At 37.0% G+C, this 24,631-nt stretch overlaps 1 protein-coding gene across 9 annotated transcripts in view; it reads right to left on the reverse strand.

Annotated features, from left to right (window-relative positions):
• Positions 1 to 24,631, reverse strand: part of NID2 (nidogen 2) — a 157,371-nt gene that overhangs the window by 52,208 nt on the left and 80,532 nt on the right. For 8 of the 9 annotated variants that reach the window (XM_056811055.1, XM_056811052.1, XM_056811049.1 and 5 more), the window contains exons 7-8: positions 17,569 to 17,769; positions 16,397 to 16,627 (exon numbers count right to left, since the gene is read on the reverse strand). In XM_056811055.1, coding sequence (XP_056667033.1) covers positions 16,397 to 16,627; positions 17,569 to 17,769 — 432 coding nt within the window. The remainder of the gene's footprint in view (positions 1 to 16,396; positions 16,628 to 17,568; positions 17,770 to 24,631) is intronic. The other variant, XM_056811050.1, reaches the window with a different exon arrangement.

Below are 24,631 nucleotides of genomic sequence, written 5' to 3' on the forward strand. Positions count from 1 at the left end.
TTCCAGTATTATTTCAGTTCAGAAGTATTTTTCAGTTTTAATATTTTATCCTTTCTCACATCTCTGACCAATCATATTTATCTTTATGTTTAATTTGATAGTGTTGATGCAAATTGTATTCTTTGAACACAGACATTATATTCTGGCATATCAAACACACAGCTCTGTCCTTGTATTGCATGAAAAAGTAATCATAAGTTCACTGTTCTTTGAATATCCCATATTCTGAGTCAATTTTTCTCTTTCTTGACATCATTGTTTCCCAGGAATTCCAAATTGCTATTAATAAAATACATATTTTATATATATATATATATATATATATATATATATACACACACACACACACACACACACACACAGCCCTACAAAAACAATATACCAAAAATAATTTTACCCAAACAGAGGTATACAGACTGTACTGTCCATCAATGCAGTCTGATCTATGTCCATCAATGCAGCCTTCCCAGTCCACATCATTTCAGCCTCACCAGTGGCCATATTGGTGGAACTCCACTTTTACCTCAGGCTCACACTGGTGTGGTGAGGGAACCGGCATGATTAAAGAGCCAGTTCCTCCACTACCTTTCCAGTTCACACTACCCTGTGCAAATCACACTGTGATCTCTGAACTCACACAGGAATCTGTTGGGTAAGACCATTGCAATCAGATTCCACAGCAGGAAAAAAGAAGGCATGGCACTAGTATGTGTTCTCTTGTGGTCTGTATTTATGGATCTGTAATTATAGACCGTAATACAAAAAATACATGCCTCACTTCCTCAGCATAGTACAATGGCAACCATACTCCCCCAGATGCACAACATAATGGTCCCTATAACCTCCCTTTGCCCAAAAGTCTCTCCCCACATTACTACACAGTACAATGGTCCTCATACTCCCCCTGATGCACAACATAATGGTAGGGCCATTGTACTACCGTGTTTCCCCCCAAATAAGACACAGTCTTATATTAATTTGACCCCCCCAAAACAGAGGGTGTCTTATAAAACACCCAGTGGCAGTGATGGGCTTCTCACAGTAGAGGCCCACCTTTGATATCAAAGGTCAGATCACCGCTATCCAATGCCTGTATACACTACTGAAGGTGGTGCTGGGCCTGTGATACTGTATACCACTTTCTGGGATAGTGGAGGCAGCAGCACCTGGCACAGTCCCATCATCTCTAACACTATATCAGGCAGCAGTATACACAGTATGGAATCCCCTCTACCAGATCGCCGCTCACCTTGCTAACGTCTTCCATCGTGCAGTCACATAATCCTTTTCGTGGTGCTTTGTTCTTGAACTGGAAGTAGTACTATATGTGAGCAGTGCTGCCACATACAGGATTCCAGGAGCACAGAATGCATTTGCATGTGTCCCACAGGCCATACTTTGGGGACCCCTGCCTTAGGGGAACCCAGAGCGTATTGTCAATCTTAAAATTTCTCAGACTTGTGAATCTTAAAAATTCTGACTCTACCTTAGAACATTTTTGGTTAAGGCTGCTATCCCCTTATTTTTCAATAAAGGGACTTTAGTCAGGAATGTAGGTGGGAACTCTAACATTACTCCACCCATACTTAGGCATACTTTAGGGGAAGATAAAGTTGTAAACTCCTGATTGAACAATGAAAAAGTCCCCAACCCATACTTAAAGTGAAGCAAGAACCCTTAAGCTAGGTCTATTTTTAGATCTAATACAAAGGGATGCTAAGTACCTATGAAGATCAAATTAATCAGGCAACTTGCAAAGGACAAGATTAGTCTACTCAGGTGTAAATTACTCAAAAGTTTTAGTCTACTCAGGTGTGAATTAAGAATGGTCAGTCCTTTGGAAAACATCTAAGGAGGTCAGAAAGGCCTCTGAGGTTAATTCAGCTTTGGAGCTGAATTGGAGGCTGGTCTCTCTCTCGGTGGCTGAATTTAGTTCAGCTTCCTGAGCTAAACTGGAGGGTCTCTCTGAACACTAAAGTTTTGCTTGGAAGGATCTTGTGGTGAGTGATTAAGGACTGACTGGTCTTTCTGAAGGCTTAAAGCCTAGACTGGCATAGGCTGGCCTAGGATTTTTCCTACTATTCCCTCTTACTCTGTCTCTCTCCCTTTCCTTAATTCCTTAATTTGTATTAATTAAAATCTCCATAAAACCTAGCTGACTTGGGTATTTCATATTTTGGGAATTTTTCCCATGGTGACCACTTTATTTTTTATATAAAATCAAGACACAAAAAATTATCTTTAGTTTGGCAATTCACAGTTGTGAAACCATATTTTTGCAGTCACAGTTTATGGCAACCACTCTTTTGACTGTGATAGTTTATGGCAACCACTCTTTTGTCTGTAACAGTATTCCCTGAAGAGATTTCCTTGATCAAGACCTCAAGAGTTATTTAGGAAAGAAAATCTCAGGGACTTCTCCTTCCCTCTGCCTACTCCTTTTCCTCAGTCTTTCAAAAACATTATACCCAAAATAAATGAGATATTTTGAGTTATATTAGAACTTGATTCAGAGTCTATGTAGTAGGAGGGGAATTTCAATCTATCAGTTAAGAAGGCTGTGGAAAACAGACTTACCTTTTAGCCTGGACTGACTGACTCCATTAGTAACTGCTCAATTCAGTGAAAGAAAGAAGTGCCACATAGATTTCAGTCCCCAAACTGTTCAGTGGTTCCTTACATTTCTATGTCCCCCTCCCTATTACAATTTGGCTCCCCAGGAAAAATTCAGAATCTATCCCAGGCAATTGAAAGGAGGGTTGTCAGTTGGAACCTCAAAACAAGGGTAGCCATTTTTGAAGGGGAGTTCTTGAAAGGAAAAGCATAATGCTGCAATTTAGTTTCTGAGCATCTGTGTTCATGGCACTAGTTATTTATTGGGTGTGTTGTATAATTTACAATAGTTACAAGTGTTATGATGGATACAGTAGAATTAATTGCTAATATTACTTCATTCATCACCATGATACCTTTCTCCAATTCTGTAGTTTGGCAGGTGGTGACCCAAATCTACGTGATCCTCATGGCCACCATACAAACCCTCTCATATCTAAGATTTGTTTTACAAATGCTATCACCAGGGGACTCTGCACAGATACTAGTATCAGACAGCAAATTAGAAGACTTGGTACAGAAAATGTGTAACAAATACTTGGCAAGAAAGAAAAATGACAATGCTAGGGAAATGGCTGAAACAACTAAGGATATGGTTGGGGACAAAGTTGATTTAGAAAATGATAAAAGACAAGACATATGACACCACAGTTAAGGAAAAGGTTACTGACAATACAAAGGACACCAGAAAACAGGGAAACACAACTAATGAGGTCACAGGGGCTCATAAAATCCTGCCTCTTTGTGATGTGACATGACTCACTGATGGAACTGGTGTTTTACACTCCAAAGTGCACAAGTCTTTTACCACCCAAGACTCTGAGTCGCTGAAAAAATGATTCCCAAAATTCCTATCTGAGCCCTACAAGTGTCTCAAAGAGCTGAATTGGGCATTCAAAGTTTATGAGCCCAATTTTGAAGATATTGATCTGATTATGGGAGAAGTATTCAGCCCCCATGAACAGTCTAATTTGTAGAAAAGACCAAGAAAGATGAGAGTTTGACAGATTGGTCTAGGGCACACAAACATGAAAATTTCAATTTTGCTAGACCTCCTGTAAGCAATAAAGTCATTTTGCTCTATACCAAATGCTTGGAGAAAATTTGACAGGATGGTACAGGAAAAGAATGAGCACCCTGCCACTTACATTGATAGATTGTCAGAAAATATAGAATAAATTATGGGAATTAGCCAGGACTCACAAGAATCAGTGGCCCATATCAGAAGGTAGTTTTTGAAGGGATGCAATATGAAATTAAGAAATTTTTTTAGGAATTTCTTCCCTAAGTATGACACCATCTCTCTTTCTGAACTAAGGGACATAGCAAGGTACCTCTATGAAAATCAGAAAGAGCAGGAAAGGGAGAAAGATGAACTTAAACAAAACCTGCAAACTACCGAAGACTCGTCGAGAAAAAAGAAATCGAGGAGGTGAAAAACCTAAACAGAATCACAGTGTAATGTAGACATACTTACCAAAATCAAAGGGGTCAGAGAGAAACAAGGAAATGCTTTTTATGCAACAAAGTTGGTCACATAGTCAGAGATTGTTATTTAAAGAAGAAATATGAACAGGGTAATAACAGAACCACAAGAAACCAGGCAAATAACCAGAGTAAGACTTTTTATAGGAATACTACCACTTGCTGCTTGCATTGTTCACTTAATGAAATGCCAGATTTAAAATCTATGCATAAAGCTATACAAAATGGTGCAAAACTGTGCTACTCTGATGTTGTGGCAAAAGGGAGATAGACAGCATGAAGCCAGGACCCTAACTTATCAATGCAAAAGATTGTGTATGGGAGAAATGATTGGACTAGTGTCAATAAGAAGAAACAAAAGGGATTGAAATTAAAATATAAAAAGGGAGATGATGCCACAATAGTGGTTGCAAATGAATTTATAGATTCTGTGAGATTTTTCCATGAAGGATCAAAACAAAACATTAGTAAAAAGCAGAGAGAAGTTATGGAGATGGAAACAAAGATCAAAAATATAATGGCAGAGATGAAGCAAGATGTAGAAAGTTCAGAAACAGGGAGCATAGTAACTGGAAAAGAGAAAACCAGAGAACAAATTAAAACATATCTGGAGAATTTCTTTGAGTGAAGATTTGGTTTAGGAATTGATCAGAGAAGAAAATGTTATAAAAGCTTGCATCAACAACACCATAAGTTGACATCGGCAAAAAGAAAACAAAATCACAATTCTCTAAACCAAGTCAGCAATGTGAAAGCAGAGATAACTATTACTCAGACATCTATAACTGAAGAAACTGCAAAGTCAATACTCTCACAGAAATGAACAAATTCCTACTTGGACTAATTGAAAGGAAAAAAGGCTACTTATTGCCTATTCCTGTAAAAAAAAAAAGACTAGTTTGAACCCTGAAGCTGAAATATTTCATCTATTACAGTCTAACAAGGAAAATTCAAATTTAGGTTATTGTACATCTGGAAAAGGGGATGATAGTACAATTCAAATTCAAAATACTGAAAAATTGACATCATTACCAGAATATGCAACAGAAAAATTTTAAAATATGGATGGAGTGCAGGATATAGCAACTGCCAAGGTGGTTCAGTGTTCAAACAGCCAGCATGATGTCAACGTTCTGAGAACAGGGGGACAGTCTGACCCTCTGAGTGAAAAACAGCAGGTTTTGATTCATTTTCTCAGTCAGTGAAACACCTTACAGAATAGAGTGTTAATGGAGATCAGTCAGGAAATGAATTAAACCAAGAAATTTTAATTAGGCCAACCATACAGAAAAAAGCTGATGTAGCAACAACATGATAACTGGTTCATTTACAGTTAATACACCTGAACCATATGTATGGATTAAAGAAGAGAAGAAATAAGGCCCTCATTTATACTGGGGCTTCTAAGTCTGTCCTAAAGACATTCCCAGCAGATTCTATCATAGGGGGTATGGATTCAGTGGCAGGAGCTACTGGGGAAATACAGCAGGCCCCAGAGCTCAAAAGTACAATAGTTAAACTAGGTCCTCTCACCACTGACCATACATTCCTCCTAATTCCTGGATTTCCAGATAACCTTTTAGGACGCGATTTTTTTAATGTAAAATCGAGGTGACCTTGCAGTGTGAACAGTCTGGGAACATATATTTGCATCTACCCAAACATTCACTCAAACATTATCCAGTGTCAAAACTGGAGCAATTAGAGGAAAAACCTGAACAACTACATGCATTAGCATCAATGTATGAAATTCCCAAAGATATTCCACAAGGAATTTTTGCAAAACATCAGAATAATGTAGGTAAAATCAAATCTGCAACACCAGTAAAAATAGAAGGGATGGTGTACCTCCTAAGGCACCTCAATACAAGCTTAATAAGGGAGCTATTCAAGGCATAACTCCCATCATCAACAGTTTACTGGAGCACAAAGCATTTTCAGACCAACAGTGTCTGAATAGTCCAATATTAGCCATCAAGATGTGAATTTTAGTTTTACTCCATCCTGCTTAGTCTTTAGAATTTTAGGAACCAAGGAATGTATACATCCCCACTTAAGGATTAACTGTGAGGAGGATGGCCTATGACCAACATGCGCTAGCAAGTGACAAATAAGAAAAAAACTGACAGACCCCCTGGGCTGTCCCAAGTCAAGCTTAAGGTACCATTGGTATATGTGAGACACAGGAAGTGATGTAAAGAACTGCCTATTTATTTCACATCACTTCTGCGCTCTCATGCTCACTCTCACTCAGAGACATTGGGCTCTCGAGGTTCAGCGTTGGGAGCTCCTAGTGGCGGTTTGGTGTTTGCAGCTTGGCAGTGAGGTTACTGGGAGAATCTTTGTAGTGTGGTTTAGGTGAGTCTTTTTCCCTGAGTGAGCTTGGTGAGTGGTTACTGATTCCTCCTTTCCTTTACCTCCTAAAGCACTATCCTCCAAAGAGACCCCTCATATTGGAGGAATCCTCATGGCTGGAAACTGAGCTAGATTTAATCTTCTGAGGAGGCCTTGTGGCTGAGGCCTCAGAACTTACCTTGGCTTAGGCTAGGTCAGAGAAATCTTATACCCTTTCCTCTCTCTCTTCTTCTTAATTTCTTCCTACTGTTGTAATTAAACCACCATAAAAATCCCAAACTGACTTGAATATTTTATTGGGATTGAATTTAAATCCCTGGCAACCACTAAAATAATATATTCAGTCAACAATCCTAATTTTACCCTTAACAAAGAACACCAAACCAAATACATTTTCATGGAGATTTGCTGAGGATCTTAGGGTAGTAAACAACTTTATAAAAAAGACTCATACTATTACACCTTCACCAAATGAAATTATTACACAAATTCCTCCCAACACCCAGTGGTACACCATGATTGATCTGAGCAATGCTGACTTCACAATTCCATTGCACCCTGACTCCCAGAACATTTTTGCTTTCTTGTGGGGAAAAATCAAGATCTCATTTAGTCCAGGGATGTTCTGAAAGTGCCTCTATCTTCTGCCAATTGCTTTAGAGAGAACTAGCAACTATCAGGTTCAAGAATAGCAAGTTGGTGCACTAAAATCACGATTTACATCTAGCATCACTGGATCCAAAGACATGCTTAGAAGACTCAAAAAGGCTGCTGATAGAACTCTATAAGAGACGGCATAAGGTCTCTAAGAAGAAGATTCAGTAGGTACTCCCAAAAGTTGAGTACTTGGGGTTTATCCTGGAAGAGGGCACCAGGAAGATCTCTAGTAAAAGAATAGCTGATATACAGAAGCTATGAATCCCTAGAACTAAGAAACAATTTAGAGCATTCCTAGGGGTTGCAGGTTTCTCTTGACAGTATATCATAGGGTATTCCCATATTTGAAAATGCTTAACAAACTTGATAAAGAATGAGGTAAAAGACCCAGTGCAATTAACTAAAGAACACCTTCATGCTTTTTCAAAGTTAAAACAGGCAATACTAACAGCCCCAGCATTAGGGATACCAAACTATGAGAAGGAGTTCTACTTGTATGTTCATGAAGCTAAGGGCATAGCTTCAGGGGTACTGGCACAATATTTTGGGTTAAATTTAAGAACTATAGCATTCTATAGTATGATCCTTGACGAGGTGGCACAGGGAATGGCACATTGCTTGAGGAGCATTGCTGCAACCACCCTAATGGTAAAGAAAGCAAATGACACTGTCCTGGGATGTAAGCTAAATGTATATATAGTCTACTCACCAAATTGAAAAACTCTTATGGTCATAGAATATGCATGCATTTACATCTGCTGGACTGTCTCAATATGAGATCATTTTGTTAGGGAATGATAACCTAACCATTCATAGGTGTGCACCTTTAAATCAGCTACTCTGATTTTGATTTGCCTTTGGGAGGTGAACCACTACATGACTGCAACCAAGTTATAGAAATGGCATATTAGCCTAGGGAAGATCTTAAAGATACACCTCTTAGTGACACAGATATGGAGTTATACACTGATGGATCCTCATACATCTATTGAGGAAAAAGGATCACAGGTGCAGCAGTAGTGACTAATGATAGGATGCTATGGCATGCTTCGTTACTTAGTCATGTCAATGCCCAGGGAGCAGAGTTAAAAGCTTTGCTCTGCACTCTCAAGTTAGCAAAAGGCAGAAGAGTAAATTTGTACACAGATTCTTCTTACAGTTTTGCAGTAGTTCATGCAAATGTGTTTACAGGGCAGAACAGAGGTTTTATTACAACAGCTAGAAAACAAATTGCATATAAAGACCTGACATCCCATTTAATAGCAACAGTGGGCTTCCTGAAGGAAGTTGCTATCATTCATTGTAAAGCACATACATCTGGCAAGGACAAAATATCCCTGGGAAACCAGAGGGCAGATATAACAGCAAGATATGCAGCAAGATTTGGTCCCTATCATGTTCTGAATCTTTCCCTAGTGGAAAGGCATGATCCTACCAAAGCTTACCATAGGGACGAGGTTCAGTCATGGAAAAAAAAAATCTAGGAGCCAAATTAGTAAAAGGCATATGGTTGGCTAAAGGAGGGAAGCCCATACTTCCTAAAAAACTGTATCAACATCTGTGCAATGTGATTCACTCCAAAGGTCATTATGGAGTACAATTGATTCTCAATGTGGTACAAAAGTTTTGGACAGCCCCGGGGATATCAAAAATGCCATTAGAGTCTGTCAGGCATGTGACATATGTAGGAAATTCGATGAAGGTCACTTTAAGAACATAGCATTGGGAGGCAGACCTTTAAGTTACACACCATTCCAATGTCTGAAGATTAACTACATTAACATGCCAAGTGACAAGGGAATTGAAATATACATTAGTAATAGTGGATCATCTAACTAGATGGGTAGAGGCATATCCTGCTAAAAGCAACAACACAGCCACAGTAGTAAAAGCACTACTGAAGGAACTAATTCCTAGGTACAGCATTCCTGATGTTATAGACTTAGACAGGGGCATTTCAATTCACAGATCTTGCAAGAAGTGTATAAGAACTTGGGAATAAAAAGTAGTCTACACGATGTGTACAGGCCTCAAAGTTCAAGGCAAGTTGAGTGCATGAATAAGGAATTAAAAACAACTATAGGAAAACTGTGCACAAAGACACCTAAAGTAGACAGATGCTCTTCCTTTAGCTTTATTTCAACTAAGAACTAGACCCAGAGATGACTTGCACATCTCCCCATGAAATTCTATATGGTCAACCTTTATGGCACGGAAGAACAGCAAAACCATCTTATATATTCATGTTAAATGGAGAATGACAACTTCACATCTATTTAGTAGAAATACAAAATAGGTTAGAAGAATTAAGGAAGCATGGATTGTTAGTCCAAACAGTACCGCTTGATTTCTCACTACACAATATCAAGCCTGGGGATAAAATGTATGTGAAAAATTTTGTTAAAGAAACATCTACAGAGCCTATATGGAATGGCCCACTAGAAGTGGGAAAGATCAGTGGTACCATGCCTCGCATGTGAAGCAACATTATGGCCACAATATTGATAGCAATATAGAAGATCTAGAGGAAAATTATGAAGAGAATGCAAAAGAAATGATGCCAAATGCCCAAGAAAAAAACTGAAATTGTCCCTATAAATGAGAATTATAAGAGGGATGAAGAAGAAATTGGATAATTCTAGGTACCAATAAAATAGTTCCAGATAACAATCAACTCTCTACTAACAGAAAAACACATAACAATCAAGTATAAATCAAAAGTAAAAGAAAGTCCAGATATCCACATGTCCAGATATCCATATCTCCAGATATCCACATCTCCAGATATCCAAGTCTCCATATATCCAGATCTCCAGATAACCAGATATTCAAATGACAAAAATCCATATCAAATTTCAAAACCATAGGATACATTTAGAACAGAGTAGAAAAAGACATTGCATACACCCACACATGAAGATTCACACCGTAGAATACTGACATGCATGCATGAAGATTTCATAATTATATGCACATGAACACATGAAGAAAATCAGTCTTACACACATGCATGATCCTGTATTTTAAAATAATCACAGAACAGAGGACTTCAATCAAGGTGAGATGACAGGCAAATATGAATGCTGTACAGAGGAAGACACAAGACCTGTATATTTGCATTCAATCACCATCAAGGACACCAAAAGAACTTTAAAATCAAAGACTGATGAAAATGGGTCACATGAGATTATTCATCATACCTGTTAATCTCACACATAGGTCAATGCATATATATATATATATATATATATATATATATATATATATATATACATCAAAATCATAACATGAAGAGGAGTCATGGATAGACTAAGTATGTAACAATCCATAATTAGCACACACATTTATTTCACACTGATATTTTGGGTTGCATTACGATGCATAAGACCAACCTAATCTGAGCTTTTGCAGGACTCATGCAGGCAAGAAGTTAAAAAGATTCTTGTCTGAATGACTTCTGATCAGGACTCATGTAAAAATGTATCATAATTGTACATATGTAAAATTTGTACAGAAAGAGCAATGTACATTTGTATGATACTAATGGATTAATTCACTAACATAGCATGAGGATATATTAATAGATGCTAATAGATTAACCATTAACACACAGGGAAAGATTAGCTTAGGGAAGTTTGGAACTTGAGACAGATTAGGGACAGAATGATACTGAATGTTTCAGATACTGCCCTTGATACTATGGATAGCCAGGGTGCCACACCCATTTATTCACCAACATTTTTAGAGAGGTGAAAAGCTCAAGCAGCTGAAATGAATGATGATGATGATGATAATGAAATTATATTTAAGCTACCACCGATTATTAGCAAGAAAGGAACACCATTGACTCAGACTCCACCAAGTTCAAGAAGAAAAAAGGCAAAGAACAACAAAGGATTATCCTGCATATCATATCTATCCGGGGAACTTGGGTTTTGTTATTAGAACCTATTCTTGTATATATGATGGTAGTTTTGAATGGTTCCTCTTAACCATTTGTTTATTGTTAATTTTGTGGGGGTAATCTTTTGTAAAATTCTTCCATTTACCAATAGAGATGATGTTAAATGACTAACAAATATGTCATTATTATGTCTTAAAGACATACTATGATTAATAAGAGTTATATGAGTTGACAGAAAATGATTATGGTTCATTGTGATAGGAAAATTTTGTTTGGTACAATGATTTTACAACTGTTGAATCTGTTGTTTGTGTTCAAAATACTTCTGTATTTGATTTTGAATTTCCCTACCCTTTCCACATTCCTGTAAACCCTAAATTTTATCTTAGGATTTAGAAAGAATTTGGATAGTGAAAATAGATTAGGATTTGTTATTTTGGGGGGTGTGGAATATTTAGAATAGTATATTTTATAGACTAGATAGCTAGAATACATTAGTAAATCATTAAGGTAAGTAAGGAATTATAATATACAAAGTGTGGCTGACTTTGTGTGAACACAGAAATGGGGGGTTGTGAACAAGGGGATGACCAAGAGCAAAGAGAAATCTGAAGTTTGAAGAAGAGGAGCAAATGGAACATTCACAAGATCTCAGGGGATGGTATGGAGTTCCATCCAGGTTCAAAAGCAGTTGGAGCCAAAGACCAAGAGTTCTTCTTATCTGGGACTCTGTGTGGAGCTGGGTGGAAGAAATACCAATCTCAAAATCCTTTTGCTTGAACTGAAGATCTCACTGCTCAACTGAAGCTAATCTTTGGGATAGAGACTCTCTTTTTCCCTAAGGGGGACCCAGAGCATATTCCCTGAAGAGATTTCCTTGGTCAAAACCTCAAGAGTTATTTAGGAAAGAAAATCTCAGAGACTTCTTCCCTCTGCCTGCTCCTTTTCCTCAGTCTTTCAACAACATTATACCCAAAATAAATGAGATATTTTGAGTTATACTAGAACTTGATTCAGAGTCTATGTAGTAGGAAGGGAATTTCAATCTATCAGTTAAGAAGGCTATGGAGAACAGACTTACCTTTTGGTCTGGACTGACTGACTCCATTAGTAACTGCTCAATTTAGTGAAAGAAAGAGGAAGTGCTACATAGAATTCAGTCCCCAAACAGTTCAGTGGTTCCTTCCCTTTCTATGTTCCCCTCAGTATTACACTACCCACCTCTGAAGGATTATAATGAGTTTTGTTGGTAGCTAGTTCCTTTGCCCTCCAGAATATCATACGCCAGGCCCACTGATTCTTTAATGTAGCAGGTATTAAATTTTGTATTATCTTGACTGTGGTACCATGACTTTTTAACTACTTGCTATATCCTTGATTCAGGAGCTCTGGAATTGAGCTATAATATTTCTGAAATTTTTCATTATGGGATCTCTTTCGGGTGGTGAAAGGTGGATTCATTCAATTTTTCATTTTGCCCTCAGATTGGCATTGCAATTATTCTTAAGTAATCTCTCCTCAATCTGTTTTGCAGATCAGTTGCTTTTCCAATTAGATATTTTCTATTTTCTATTTTTTTCATTCTTTTCATTTTATTTTATTGTTTCTTAATGTCACATGGAGTCAGTAGCTTCCACTTGGCCCACGCTAATTTTTAAGAATTTTCTTCAGTGAGCATTTGTACTTCCTTTTCAATTAAGCCAATTTTACTTTTAAAAAAGTTATTTTCTTCAGTAAATTTTTGTGCCTCTTTTTTCCTTTTAGTCAATTTTACTTTTTGAGGAATTGTTTTCATCAGTGAATTTTTGTCTATGCCCCATTCTGCTTTTTAAATTCTTCTTTTCAATAGATTTTTTGTGCCCTTTTTTTTTTACCATTTAACTTATTCTATTTTCCTCTACCTCTCTGATTGTTAAAATTTTCTTGAGCTCTTCCAGGACTTCCTTTTGGGAATAAGATCAGTTTATATTTTTCTTTGAGGCTTTAACTGTAACAGTTGTGTTTGTTTTCTTCTTTTGAGTTTGTTTTTTATCTTTCTTGTCTTCATAATAGTTTTCTATAATCAGTTTTTTTTCATTGTTTGCCCATTTTCTAGCCTTTTTCTTGGCTTTTAACTCTAAGTACTATTCAAGTTGAGCTCTGTTCCTATGGAGGGAGCATTGTCATGCACTTCAGGATTTTTGTGCACCTGCTTTCAGAGCTAGTTCTGGGGAATCTCTGTTTTCAGTTCTTCCAAGGTGATATGCTCTAAGGAGAAGTGTGTTTAATATTTTCCATGCCTGTATTCTGGTCTGTGAGTGAACAAAAGCACTCCCCTCTACCCTGGAACTGTAACCAGAGTCCTTGCTCCCATGCAGCTGCATGCTTTGGCCTACTAACATTCCTTCTTGTGCTGGAAGTCAGAGCCATTATTGGTATCCAGATCCATGTATGGGCAATGAAATAGTCTCTATGCATTTCCAGAAAAGGGACACTTTTAATCTCCTTTTGACTAACCGTGTGACCTTCTTGCCTTCTCTGGGCTAAAACCCCTGTAAACTGCTGATTTAGTTGATTGAAAGGCCTGCTGATGACTTGCCAAGGCAAGGTCATTCATTTAAAAGTGGTTTGGAGGGAAATTTCACCATGTCCTTACCATTTTCCCCCACCCCTCTCCAACCAACTTTAAAATATTGCCTCAAATTAAATTTGGAATAATAGAGCCAACAAAAGGTAAGGGTGAAACATTTTCCAACCTAAGAAAACTTAGGAAGCCCTCAGGAGATGTTTGTGACTCTGAGGTAGAGGTCTATCTGAAGCTCACACATGAGATAGCACCAAGAGTAACTATAGTATCAGTAGGAGTTTTGAGGGCTCTAAGCCCCAAAACAATAAAAGGGTCAGATTAATGCTCATAAAAAGGTTACAGGGGACTCTTTATTGACACTGAGTATAGGTGGCATGACTAGCTACTCTATTGATCCATATTCTAGTTTACAGGTTCAGGATGAAGAGGAATGTTGGGGGTGATTCACAAGGGAGCAAGGGCCCTAATCTCAGTTCCAAGGTAAAGAAAGTACTACTGCTCATGGCTGCAGGGGACCTGGGGTAAAGACCAGAATTCAGAACAGGAGAGTAGTGACCATACCTCTCCCAGGATCCTGGAAGCACTGAAGACATGTAGAACCCCAGAATTAGCTCTGAAAACAGCATCACGAAACTCTTGAGACAGTACCTACCCACCACCAGGTAAATAGTGCCCAACTTTAATATAAGTTCAAAGTCATGAAATAGATTGGAAAACAATATGATAAGAGGAAAGACATACAGTTAGAAGAAAAATATGTACTAGGTCCAATGTCAGCAAGAATTCCTGGAAGTTAAATAGATAAGAGTGGAAGAAGAAAAACTGGGAAAGAAATGAGAATGATATCAGAAAATTATAAAAAGAAAATGAAAAGAAAAGCTTGATAAAAGAGGCACAAAATATATTTTAAAAAGTAACATCTTAAAAAACAAAAATGGCCAAATGGAAAAAGAGGTATAACATTTCACTGAAGAAAATAATTATTTAAAAATTAGAATTGGGCAAATGGAAGTTAATGACTCCATGAGACATCAAGAAAAAATAGAGGAAAATGTGAAACATTTAATTAGAAAACCAACTGACTTGGAAAACAGATTGAGGAGAAACAATTTAAGAATAAATAGACTATCTGAAAATCATGATTAAAGAAAGATATTGTATTCCAATAAAGTATCAAGGAATGCTGTCCCAATATTTTAGATACACCAATCATCTCCTGAAAGAGATCTCAAAATGAAAACTCCCAAGAATATCTAAGCCAAATTATACATATTATAGCCAAATCTCTGCACATTCTAGTCAAATTATAGCTCTCAGGTCAAAGAGAAATTACTTCAAATAACAAGGAAAAATTAATTCAAGTATTGTGGAGCCATAGTCAAGATCAGAGATTTAATTGCTTCTACATTAAAGTAGTGGAAGGCTTCGAATATAACAATTTGGAGGGCAAAAGGATTACAAACAAGAATCATCTACCAGCAAAACAAAGTATAATCTAGGAGAAAAATGAGTATTTAATTACATAGAAGACTTTTAGGCCTTTACTGATAAAAAAAGGCCAGAGATGATTAGAAAATTCAACTTCCGGGGGCATCTGGGTAGCTCAGTGGATTGAGAGCCAGGCCTAGAGATGGGAAGTCTTAGGTTCAAATCTGGCCTTAGATACTTCCCAGCTATATGACCCTGGGCAAGTCACTTGACCCCCATTGCCTAGCCCTTACTGCTCTTCTTCCTTGGAACCAAAACACAATATTGATTCTAAGATGGAAGGTAAGGGTTAAAAAAAAGTTTGATAGGGCCTTGTGAATTCATTAGGGTCAGCCAAGCTGACTGTGAAGCCCTGAACAAAATTATATAGCCTAGAGCCCAAATCTCTATGCCATTGCAAAGAGAAAGTGGGGACCAGGGTGAAGGGATGCTCTTTCTTCAACTTTGGTTGAGTGCCACAAAGTCCTCTCCCACTCCCAGATTGTCCTGTCTGGCTCTTTCTTCTTTGGTTTAATACTAGCAGTTTGGGCCTTATAATAATGTAATAATGATGGTCATAGCTTCCATCAGGCTTTTTCTCCTGAGTGGCCTGAGCAACATTCTCAGCTTAGAACTAGAGTTTCCATGGCACTTTAAAGAGGGAAAGGAGACAATAGTATGGGAGTAGGTTTTGTTCTAAGGCTATATCATGTTCTATGGTCTACTAGTGCAGCCACCCTGCCAGCAACGTGAGAGATAGGGGAGAATTTCTAAGCGTCAGTGAGCTGATCAGTCCATCGGTTGGGGGTGGAGGTGCATTGTTTACCTTTTTAAATTCTGGGTATCCTAGACCATGGAGGTAGCTGAATTTACTTTATGTTTAAATTCTTAATTCTATGATCTGGGCTTATTTATGATCACCAAGTTTGTCAAAATTGTCAGAGCCAAGATTTGAATTCCTGTCTCTTGATTCTTAAGTTCAATGCTTAAAATGATGGAAAAATTCATATATTCATTTCCTGTAAGTTATGTTTTAAAAACTAAGGTTATCTTATTATGTAAAGATTATCTAAACAGATATTCCACTACATTATTACACAAAATAAATTATAACTAGTTTTCCATTTGTTAACTTATCCAAGGAGAAAGAGAGTAATGGATAAGAAAATGAAAAATTATTTTTTTTACTCATTTACTAAAGTTTTAGATTTTTTCTTAGGAATTGGGCATGATTATAAGCCACTTATTTTCCTGACCATCTTTCTTTTATGGTAAGTTGAATCCAACTTTTGACATCAGGTAATGAATATAGATTAAATGCCCCCTTTCTAGTACATTTTTTTTCTTACCTTCTATGGGGCCAATATTATTGGTCACAGCATATCTAAGTACTTTTTCATCTTCATTGTATAAAGCAAAAATACGATCCACATTTAGCTGCTGAGTTCTAGAGACAATCCTGGGGTTAGGAGTATTCTTACAGTCCTGGTAAGAAATATTCTGGTGTAAATGATAAGAGAACGTTTGATTCATTTCACCAAGTGAAAGGAAGTATTCTCTGGAGGTTGTGGAAGTCACACCTGCAAAGGAAATATGAAAATTATTTTTTAATAATTTTTATTTTTAAATATTGTTCCATGTTTACATGATTCATTTTCTTTCACTCTCCTCCTCCCTCCCCTCTTCCAAAGCTGAAAAATAATTCCACTGGGTTGTATAAATGTTATCACTTGATTCCTAGGAAATATGAAAATTGTTAAAGTAAAACATTCTTTTAAAAGTTGATGTTCTCATTTGGGACATATTTTTCTATGCTATTTTGTCTAATTCCTTGAGCAAGTTTTCTTAAAATGTGGTTAGTTAGGATAACTGCATCTCAATACAGATACAGATATGGTACCAAAATGATACCAAATCACGATACTGAATAGTTTGGCATGGAAAACAAAGAAAAGGCACAACACAGAGTTCAGTGTTCTGAGATGAACATTTCTCCCATCATTATAGAAATTTAAGCAAGTCTGAATAAATAGTAAAAGGAAGAAAGATTTTCGACTTTTATTTTTGTTTGTGCAATGGTTTAGCAAGAACCTATCTCTACAGAGATAATTTATAATTAATTTGCCTTTTAGTTATTCTAAAAGTTAAACAGTTCCTGACTGATTCATCCCTTCTACCTCTCATTCTCTTCTCTCTGGGTGACACTAATCTTTTCAATGTACCCCAAAGGAGGAAAGGACAGTTAGAGAAGGTGAAATGTAGACAGGACTATTACAGCTCTGGTTAAAACTTTGGTGGTGATTCTAGTCTTTAGTCTAAAACAAATTTTCAGTGTTTGCTATGAATATCAATTATCCAAACATTTCAAAGACAAAAGCAATGTAATGTTGATTATAATCTATTTAAAATCAGAAGCTATCAGACAGAGAGCATTTCTATTATTGTTTATAAAGCATCTAAGATGTTATCTGACATGCAATATATGTATAATAATAGCAAAAAACCCAAAACTGATAGATACCCAAGTCAGAGTAGTGGTAAATCTCCTTGTATGGTGCAATATGGGCTGTAAAATTTTCTGGAATGAAAGGCAATTGACCTTGAATATTTGTTTTAACACTTAGGTAGTTTTCTGGATCAAGTCCTTCAGCAGTATGAGTAATATGAACTCTCTCTTCTCCTGGGTAGAAAGTGATGTCAATGTGATGAGTAAAAACAGCACCTTTTAAATAGATAAAAGAAAAAGGAGTAATAAAAGAGAGGAATGGAAATAACTCTTCCTCAGTTCTTTCTTCTTTTCATTTCTTTATATTTTAGAAATAATTAAAGAGTATTATCAGGGAATTAACACCAAAAAGCAATCAGTTGTGGGAAGGGTAGTCAAAATGATGAATTGATGAGTAGTGCAAACTTCTCTAAACAGATCTAGAAAGTAGGCTTTCTATAAATAAATGCTGATGGATAAATTCAGAAAAAGTCAAAATAAAAACTTTTTTTTAGACTAGATCAGCATAGATACTGGGGAAGGTATCAGACTAGAAGCAAGCTGCAGAAGCACTGACAGAAAGAGGTCCTATATTGATACCAGGTCGGCAGTAGAATGAAGATAAATGAGAACTAGCAACTTTGTCATCTCTCACCCAGTTCTGGGTTGCAGATCCAGAAAAAAAAAAAGAAAACTGAGAAAAGAAACTGATGCTACTATGGAAATCTTAGGTTATTTACCCAGAAAGCAGGAAGTTCAGAAATCAGCAGGAGGGGTATAACTTAGACCCCAAGTGCAGAGGAGGGACTCATTTCTAGTCTCTTGCTCAACCTGCAGAATAACCAGGGCAGAATAATAAAACAAAGGGGGGCTTACAATTCTGCCACTTTGAACCAATAGGTTTTCATTGGGCTGACAGGGAATGAGTTCTGTAATAAGGTACTCTTGCTCAGAACCAATGTTTAGGAACTAGCAGGATTATGGTGAGGGGGACAGCAATCAGACTTTGCCCTTTATTAGACCAAGTTGGGACCACTGAAAGCTTGAGGACTCTCATATCATCCTCTCCATGAGATCCTAAAACAATAAAACACCCAAAACGCTGAGAAAGCAGCAACATAAACAGTCTAGAACTTCTCTACAGAAGTGCTGCAGGGTCCATGGTCAGGAAGTAGGATGTAAAATGAACAAACAAGACACAGAGAACATTACAATATGTGAAATGGATCACTTCGATGACATTACATTTTTTTAACCCCTTACCTTCTGTCCTAGAATAAATTCTTTGTATTGGTTATAAAGCAGAAGAATAGTAAAGGCTAGACAATGGGGATTAGGCTAGGAAGTGTCTGAGGTCAGATTTGAACCTAGAACCTACCATCTCCAGATCTAGCTCTCAAACCACTGACCCACCTAGCTGCCTCTGATCACATTAAATTTTAAAGGTTTTTGTATTACCAAAACCAATGAAGCCAGGGTTAGAGGGGAAATAAAAAACTGGGAAGACATTTTTATAGCAGTTGTCTCTGTCAAAGGCCTCATTTATCAAATATATAGAGAAATGAGTCTAATTTATAAGAATATAAGTGAGGTTTATATAGGTGGCTCAGTGGATAAAGAGTCAGGCTTGGAGACAGGAGATCCTGGTTCAAATGTAGCCTCAGACACTTCTTAGCTGTGTGACCCTGGTCTCTTAATCCCAATTGCCTGGCCCTTACCACTCTTCTGCCTTGAAATCCGTATCAATTCTAAGACATAAGGTAAGGGTTTAAAAAAATAACAATACAAGCCATTCTCCAACTGACAAATAGACAAAGGATATGAGCAAGGAGTCAGATGAAGAAATTAAATCTATCTCTACTCATATGAAAAAATGCTCCGAATCACTACTTTAAGAAACACTTACCTCCAAATCAATATTGATTCAAGAAATGCAAATAAAAAAATATGATTGACTGATATGACAGAATTGGTAAGAGTTGTGAGCTGGCTGATTTAATCCTCCTGGAGAAAAATTTGGAACTATGTCGAAAGGGCTATAAATCTTTGCAATTAAAACAAGCTAATGTATCTATTTCAAAATTTTAGTTCAAATTGTTTCCTCAAATTGGTTGATTGAAATATGGTTATGTTGTTTACATGTTGAACATAGCATATCCAGAGTGGTGGGAATAAGCTGAACACTTTCTTTTATACAGACATATTCTTGATTGGTCCAATCCTCATTTTGAGTTCTATGGAGAGTGATAGCTGGATACGAAAGAGTAAGGTGGGGTGTAGGAGGTAGCATGTATGAAAAATCACCTCTAACCTCGTTTGTTTTTTACATGGGTGCTGTTTTGTGTTCTGAGGATAAACTTTCAGAAGGTGAGATGACCTAGAAACATATACATTCTTGTGATGAGTTAATGAATTAAAGTTCAAAAATTAAAAAAGGAAAAAAAAATGCATGACCAGGACTAGAGGCAACAGTGAGCATATTTTTTATATCTCCAGTTAAGATTGGTAATAGTCTTCATGATTTAAATGTCAGATCCTGGATGGGGCTAAATTGGCTTCATAGAAAACCTGAAATCAGTATTTCGAAGATTCTCTAATAGTTTTAGAGAATTTTCCATGGTGCAGTATTTTCTTAAACTTTATCATGATGAATATACATGGAATTTCAAAATACATTTTGACAAAAACAAAATTAATGCAACCACAATTAGAAGGAAAGTAAACTGGGAAAAAATCTTTATGACAAAACTCTCTGACAAAGGCTTGATTTCCCAAATATATAAGCAACTAAGTCAAATTAAGAAAAAAACAATCGACAAGAGTCAAGGGATATCAAAACTATCAATAATCACATGAAAAAGTGTTCTAAATCTCTCCTGATTAGAGAAATGAAAATAAAAACAACTCTGAGGCAACACCTCACACCTAGCAGATTAGGCAATATGGAAGCAAAGGAAAGTGATAAAAGTTGGAGGGGATGTAGCAAAATTGGGACACTAATACACTGTTGGTGAAGTTGTGAATTAATCCAACCATTCTGGAGGGAAAATCAGAATTATGTCCAAAGGGCTTTAAAAGAATGCTTGTCCTTTGATCCAGTCATACCACTGCTGGGTTTGTACTCCAAAGTGATAATAATCAAAAATACTTGTTCAAACACCACCCTTTGTGGTGGCAAAAAATTGGAAAATGAGAAGTCCATCAAATGGAGAAGGGATGAACAAATTGTGGTATCTGACCATTATGGAATACTATAGTGTTGAAAGGACTAATGAACTGGAAGATGTCTCTGTGAACTGGAAAGACCTCCAGGAATTGATGCAGAATCAGGAGAACATTGTACATAAAGATGGATACATTATGGCACAATTGAATGTAATAGACTTTTCTACTAGTACAATGCAATGATCTAGGACAATCCAGAAGAACTTAGAAAAAATAGTATCCACATCCATAAAAAGAATTGTGGGAGTAGAAATGCAGAAAAAATACATGATCAATCACATGGTTCGATGAGGATATGATTGGGGTATTGGCATTAAAAGATCACTCTACTACATAATAAATGAATAATGAAAAAATGAAAAAAATGAATATGAATAAAATGAAAATAGGTTTTGAACAATGATACACATATAACCCAGTGGAATTTCTTGTCAGCTCCGGGAGGAGAGAGGGAAGAAGAGTGGGAAAAATCATGAATTATGTAACAATGAAAAAATAGTCTAAATAATTAATTTTTTAATTTTAACTTAATTTAATTTAATTTTTAAAAAAGAATAACTTACCCAACCAAATGAATATAAAGGGAAATTAATTCCTCAGGAAAAAGAGGACTTTTAAGCATTCCTGATGAAAAAACTAAAACTATGTAGAAATTCTGAAATCCAAACACAGGAGTCAAGAGAAACATAAAAAGGCAAAACAAGGATAACCTCCTTATATTCAAGTATGGTACGCGTATCCACTGAATCCTAATGGCATTAAGAGTCACAGAAGTAGTCAAATTGGAAAAGGCTTCTTAACGTTTCTCTTAAATCTTGATAATCTTAACCTTGATAATCTTAACCAAAAAAATTAGAAATAAGTGGAAAAAATAATACACTAGTGTGGAAGAGGGAAGGGAAATGAAAGTTAGAGAAAATTATCTCTCATAAACAGCATATACAAACAGACATCTATAAAAAACAAAAATGAAGTGGTGAGTGGCTAATACTTGAACATCCTTCTAATTTCCACTGATTAAAAAAAGGGAAAACCCAGAGGAGATGGAGTCAAGATGACAGCATAGAGGCAGCAAAAGTTCAGACCTCTGAAAACACTTCCTTGCCAATTACAAACTAAATGACCTTAGGGGACTGAAAATCAAACCTAACAACAGGACAAAGCAAAGGAACCCTCCTTCTGAACTCAACTTAAAAGGTATGCCCCCCCAAAAGCCTGAATTTGCGAACATTTGGGTTTAAGGGGAAGGAAGAAGATAGGACCCAGGAATCCTTCCCCACCTAGAGAACTGAGCCTACAGCGGTAGCTGGAATCTCTGGGTGGGAAATGGTGCTGGTCTGGAGGGAGTACCTTGAGGGCAAAGCTGTGCCAGGCTCAGAGTATTGAACATAGGCGGTAGGGAAGCAGTTGGAGAAGAAGCGCAGAGCAGGCAACCTAGTCTCAGCAGCAGAGACACTCCATACTGCCCTCCCCCCTTCCTGAGGTTTTGGCCTCATGGCACATACAGCTATGCAGCTGAGCTGGGCTTGATCTCATCAAAGTATTTAGAGGGAAGGGAAGATCAAGGTCAAACACTCCTCCCACACAGACTGAGCTGAGAGATTTATTGACTAAGTTCCAAGGGGGAAGGCTGAAAGAAAAGCCCCAAACCACATATCCAACACACAATGAGAGGAGCAAGAGTGCAGGCAACTACAGAAAGAGGGGGGGTTGGGGAGGGAGAGAGGAAAGGGGGAAATATGAGCAAACAGAAAAAGAAATTAGAATCAACCTCTTCTGCCCAGGCAATGAACAAAAAGCAACTGCAACAAAGTAGAATGAAGGAACACAAAGCAAAAACACGGAAACTCCAGCAAATTGGACACAGCCTTTGGAAAAACTCAAAAATACAATTCAAAACACAATTAAGAGAGGCTGAGGACAACTGGGAAATGAACTTAAAAAGCAAGGTATGTTATTGGGAAACAGAGGTACTTGAACTAAAACAAGAAAATAGTGTCATGAAAGACAAAAATTAAAGATCTAGAAAATGAGCAAAGGAGATGAAAGATGAGGAAAAAAAAATAAAATAAGAGGCAAAGAAGATGAAAGATGACCTCCAAAGAAAATCAAACCAGAAGTAGAAGGATGACCAAAAAGCCAGGGATGAAATCCAGTCTTTAAAAACCAGAATACAACAACTAGAATCAAGTGACCTCACAAGGCAGCAGTACACTATAAAACAAAACCAAAAGAATGAAAAAATTGAGGAAATTATAAAGCATCTCATTCACATAGCAGAGGATTTAGAAAATCGTTCAAGGACAGACAATTTAAGAATCATTGGTCTACCAGAAGCCCATGACAAAAGAAAAAGCCTGGACACAATACTGCAGGAAATTATTCAAGAAAACTGCCCCGATATCCTAGAACAAGAGGGAAAAGTGGAGATTGAAAGAATCCACAGATCACCTCCTGTACTTTATCCCCAACTGACAACACCCAGGAATTTTATAGCCATATTCAAGAACTATCAGACCACAGGAAAAATATTACAAGCTTCTAAGAAGAAGCCATTCAGATACCATGGAACCACAGTGAGGATGACACAGGATCTGGTTTCATCTACACTGAAGAACAAAAAGGCATGGAATATAATATTCCAGAAAGCAAAGGGACTAGGTCCACAACCAAGAATCAACTACCAAAAATTAAACAAAATAAAAGAATTCCAAGCATTTGTAAAGAAAAGATCAGACCTGAATAGAAAATTCGATGCCCAAGCACAGAACTCAAGAGAATCATCAAAACGTAATATTTTTTAAAAAGGGAAAAAAGAAAAACAAAACAAAACAAACAAAAAAACCCTTCCTTTTTTAAAGAGACTCAATAAGTTAAAATCTTATATATCCCTATAAAAAAAGAGGTCACTGGTAACTCTTAAGAACTGTTCTTATCACCTGGGCACCTAGAAGAATTACACTTAGAGGGAACAGTGACAAACTGTATAGGATGAAAGGACAAGCCATAAATAGGTATATAGATATATGCATGCATAAATACATATACATGTGTGAGTATATGTATATGGCTAGAGCTAAAAAAAAGAGGTTAATACTAAAAGAAATGGGAAAAGAAAAAAATGGGAGTAAATTTATGTCACAAAGAAGCTCATGGTGGGAGAAGGGAGACCATCAATACACTGGAAGGGTAAAGAGGTTGGAGACATGAAATACTCAACTCTTATGTGCTTTGAAATTGACCCAAAGAGGGAAGAATAATACAATCCATTGGAGCAGAGAATAGTTCTGAGCCCTAGAGGGGACTAGAAGGGTAACAAACAGACTGGTGGGAAGGAAAGTAGTACAATGGAGGGAGAGAGTGGGGGGGGTAATATTAGAAAGATTACAGGGAAAATAAGGGGGAATAAGAAGGGAGCAGGGTAGAAAGGGAAGTAAAATAAGGGTGGGGACTAGGGGAACCGATTAAAAACAAACATTTGTGTAGAAAGAAATAGTGAAAGAAGAAAAGGCAGGATCAGGAGTAGAAATCAAAATGCTGGGAAATACACAGCTAGTAATCATAACTCTGAATGTGAATGGAATGAACTCACCCATAAAAAGCAAGCGAATAGCAGAGTGGATTAGAATCCAAAACCGTACCATATGCTGTCTATAAGACACACACATGAGGAAGGTAGATATGCATAGGGTGAAAGTAAGAGGATGGAGCCAAATCTATTGGGCATCAACTGATAAAAAGAAGGCAGGAGTCGCAATCATGATATCTGACAAAGCCAAAGTAAAAATAAATTTAGTTAGGGAAGATAATTAAATCTTGATAAAAGGCAGTATAGACAATGAGGAAATATCCATACTCAACATGTATGCACCAA

This window comes from Monodelphis domestica, chromosome 1 (assembly GCF_027887165.1).
Source record: "Monodelphis domestica isolate mMonDom1 chromosome 1, mMonDom1.pri, whole genome shotgun sequence".
Taxonomy (NCBI): Eukaryota; Metazoa; Chordata; class Mammalia; order Didelphimorphia; family Didelphidae; genus Monodelphis; species Monodelphis domestica.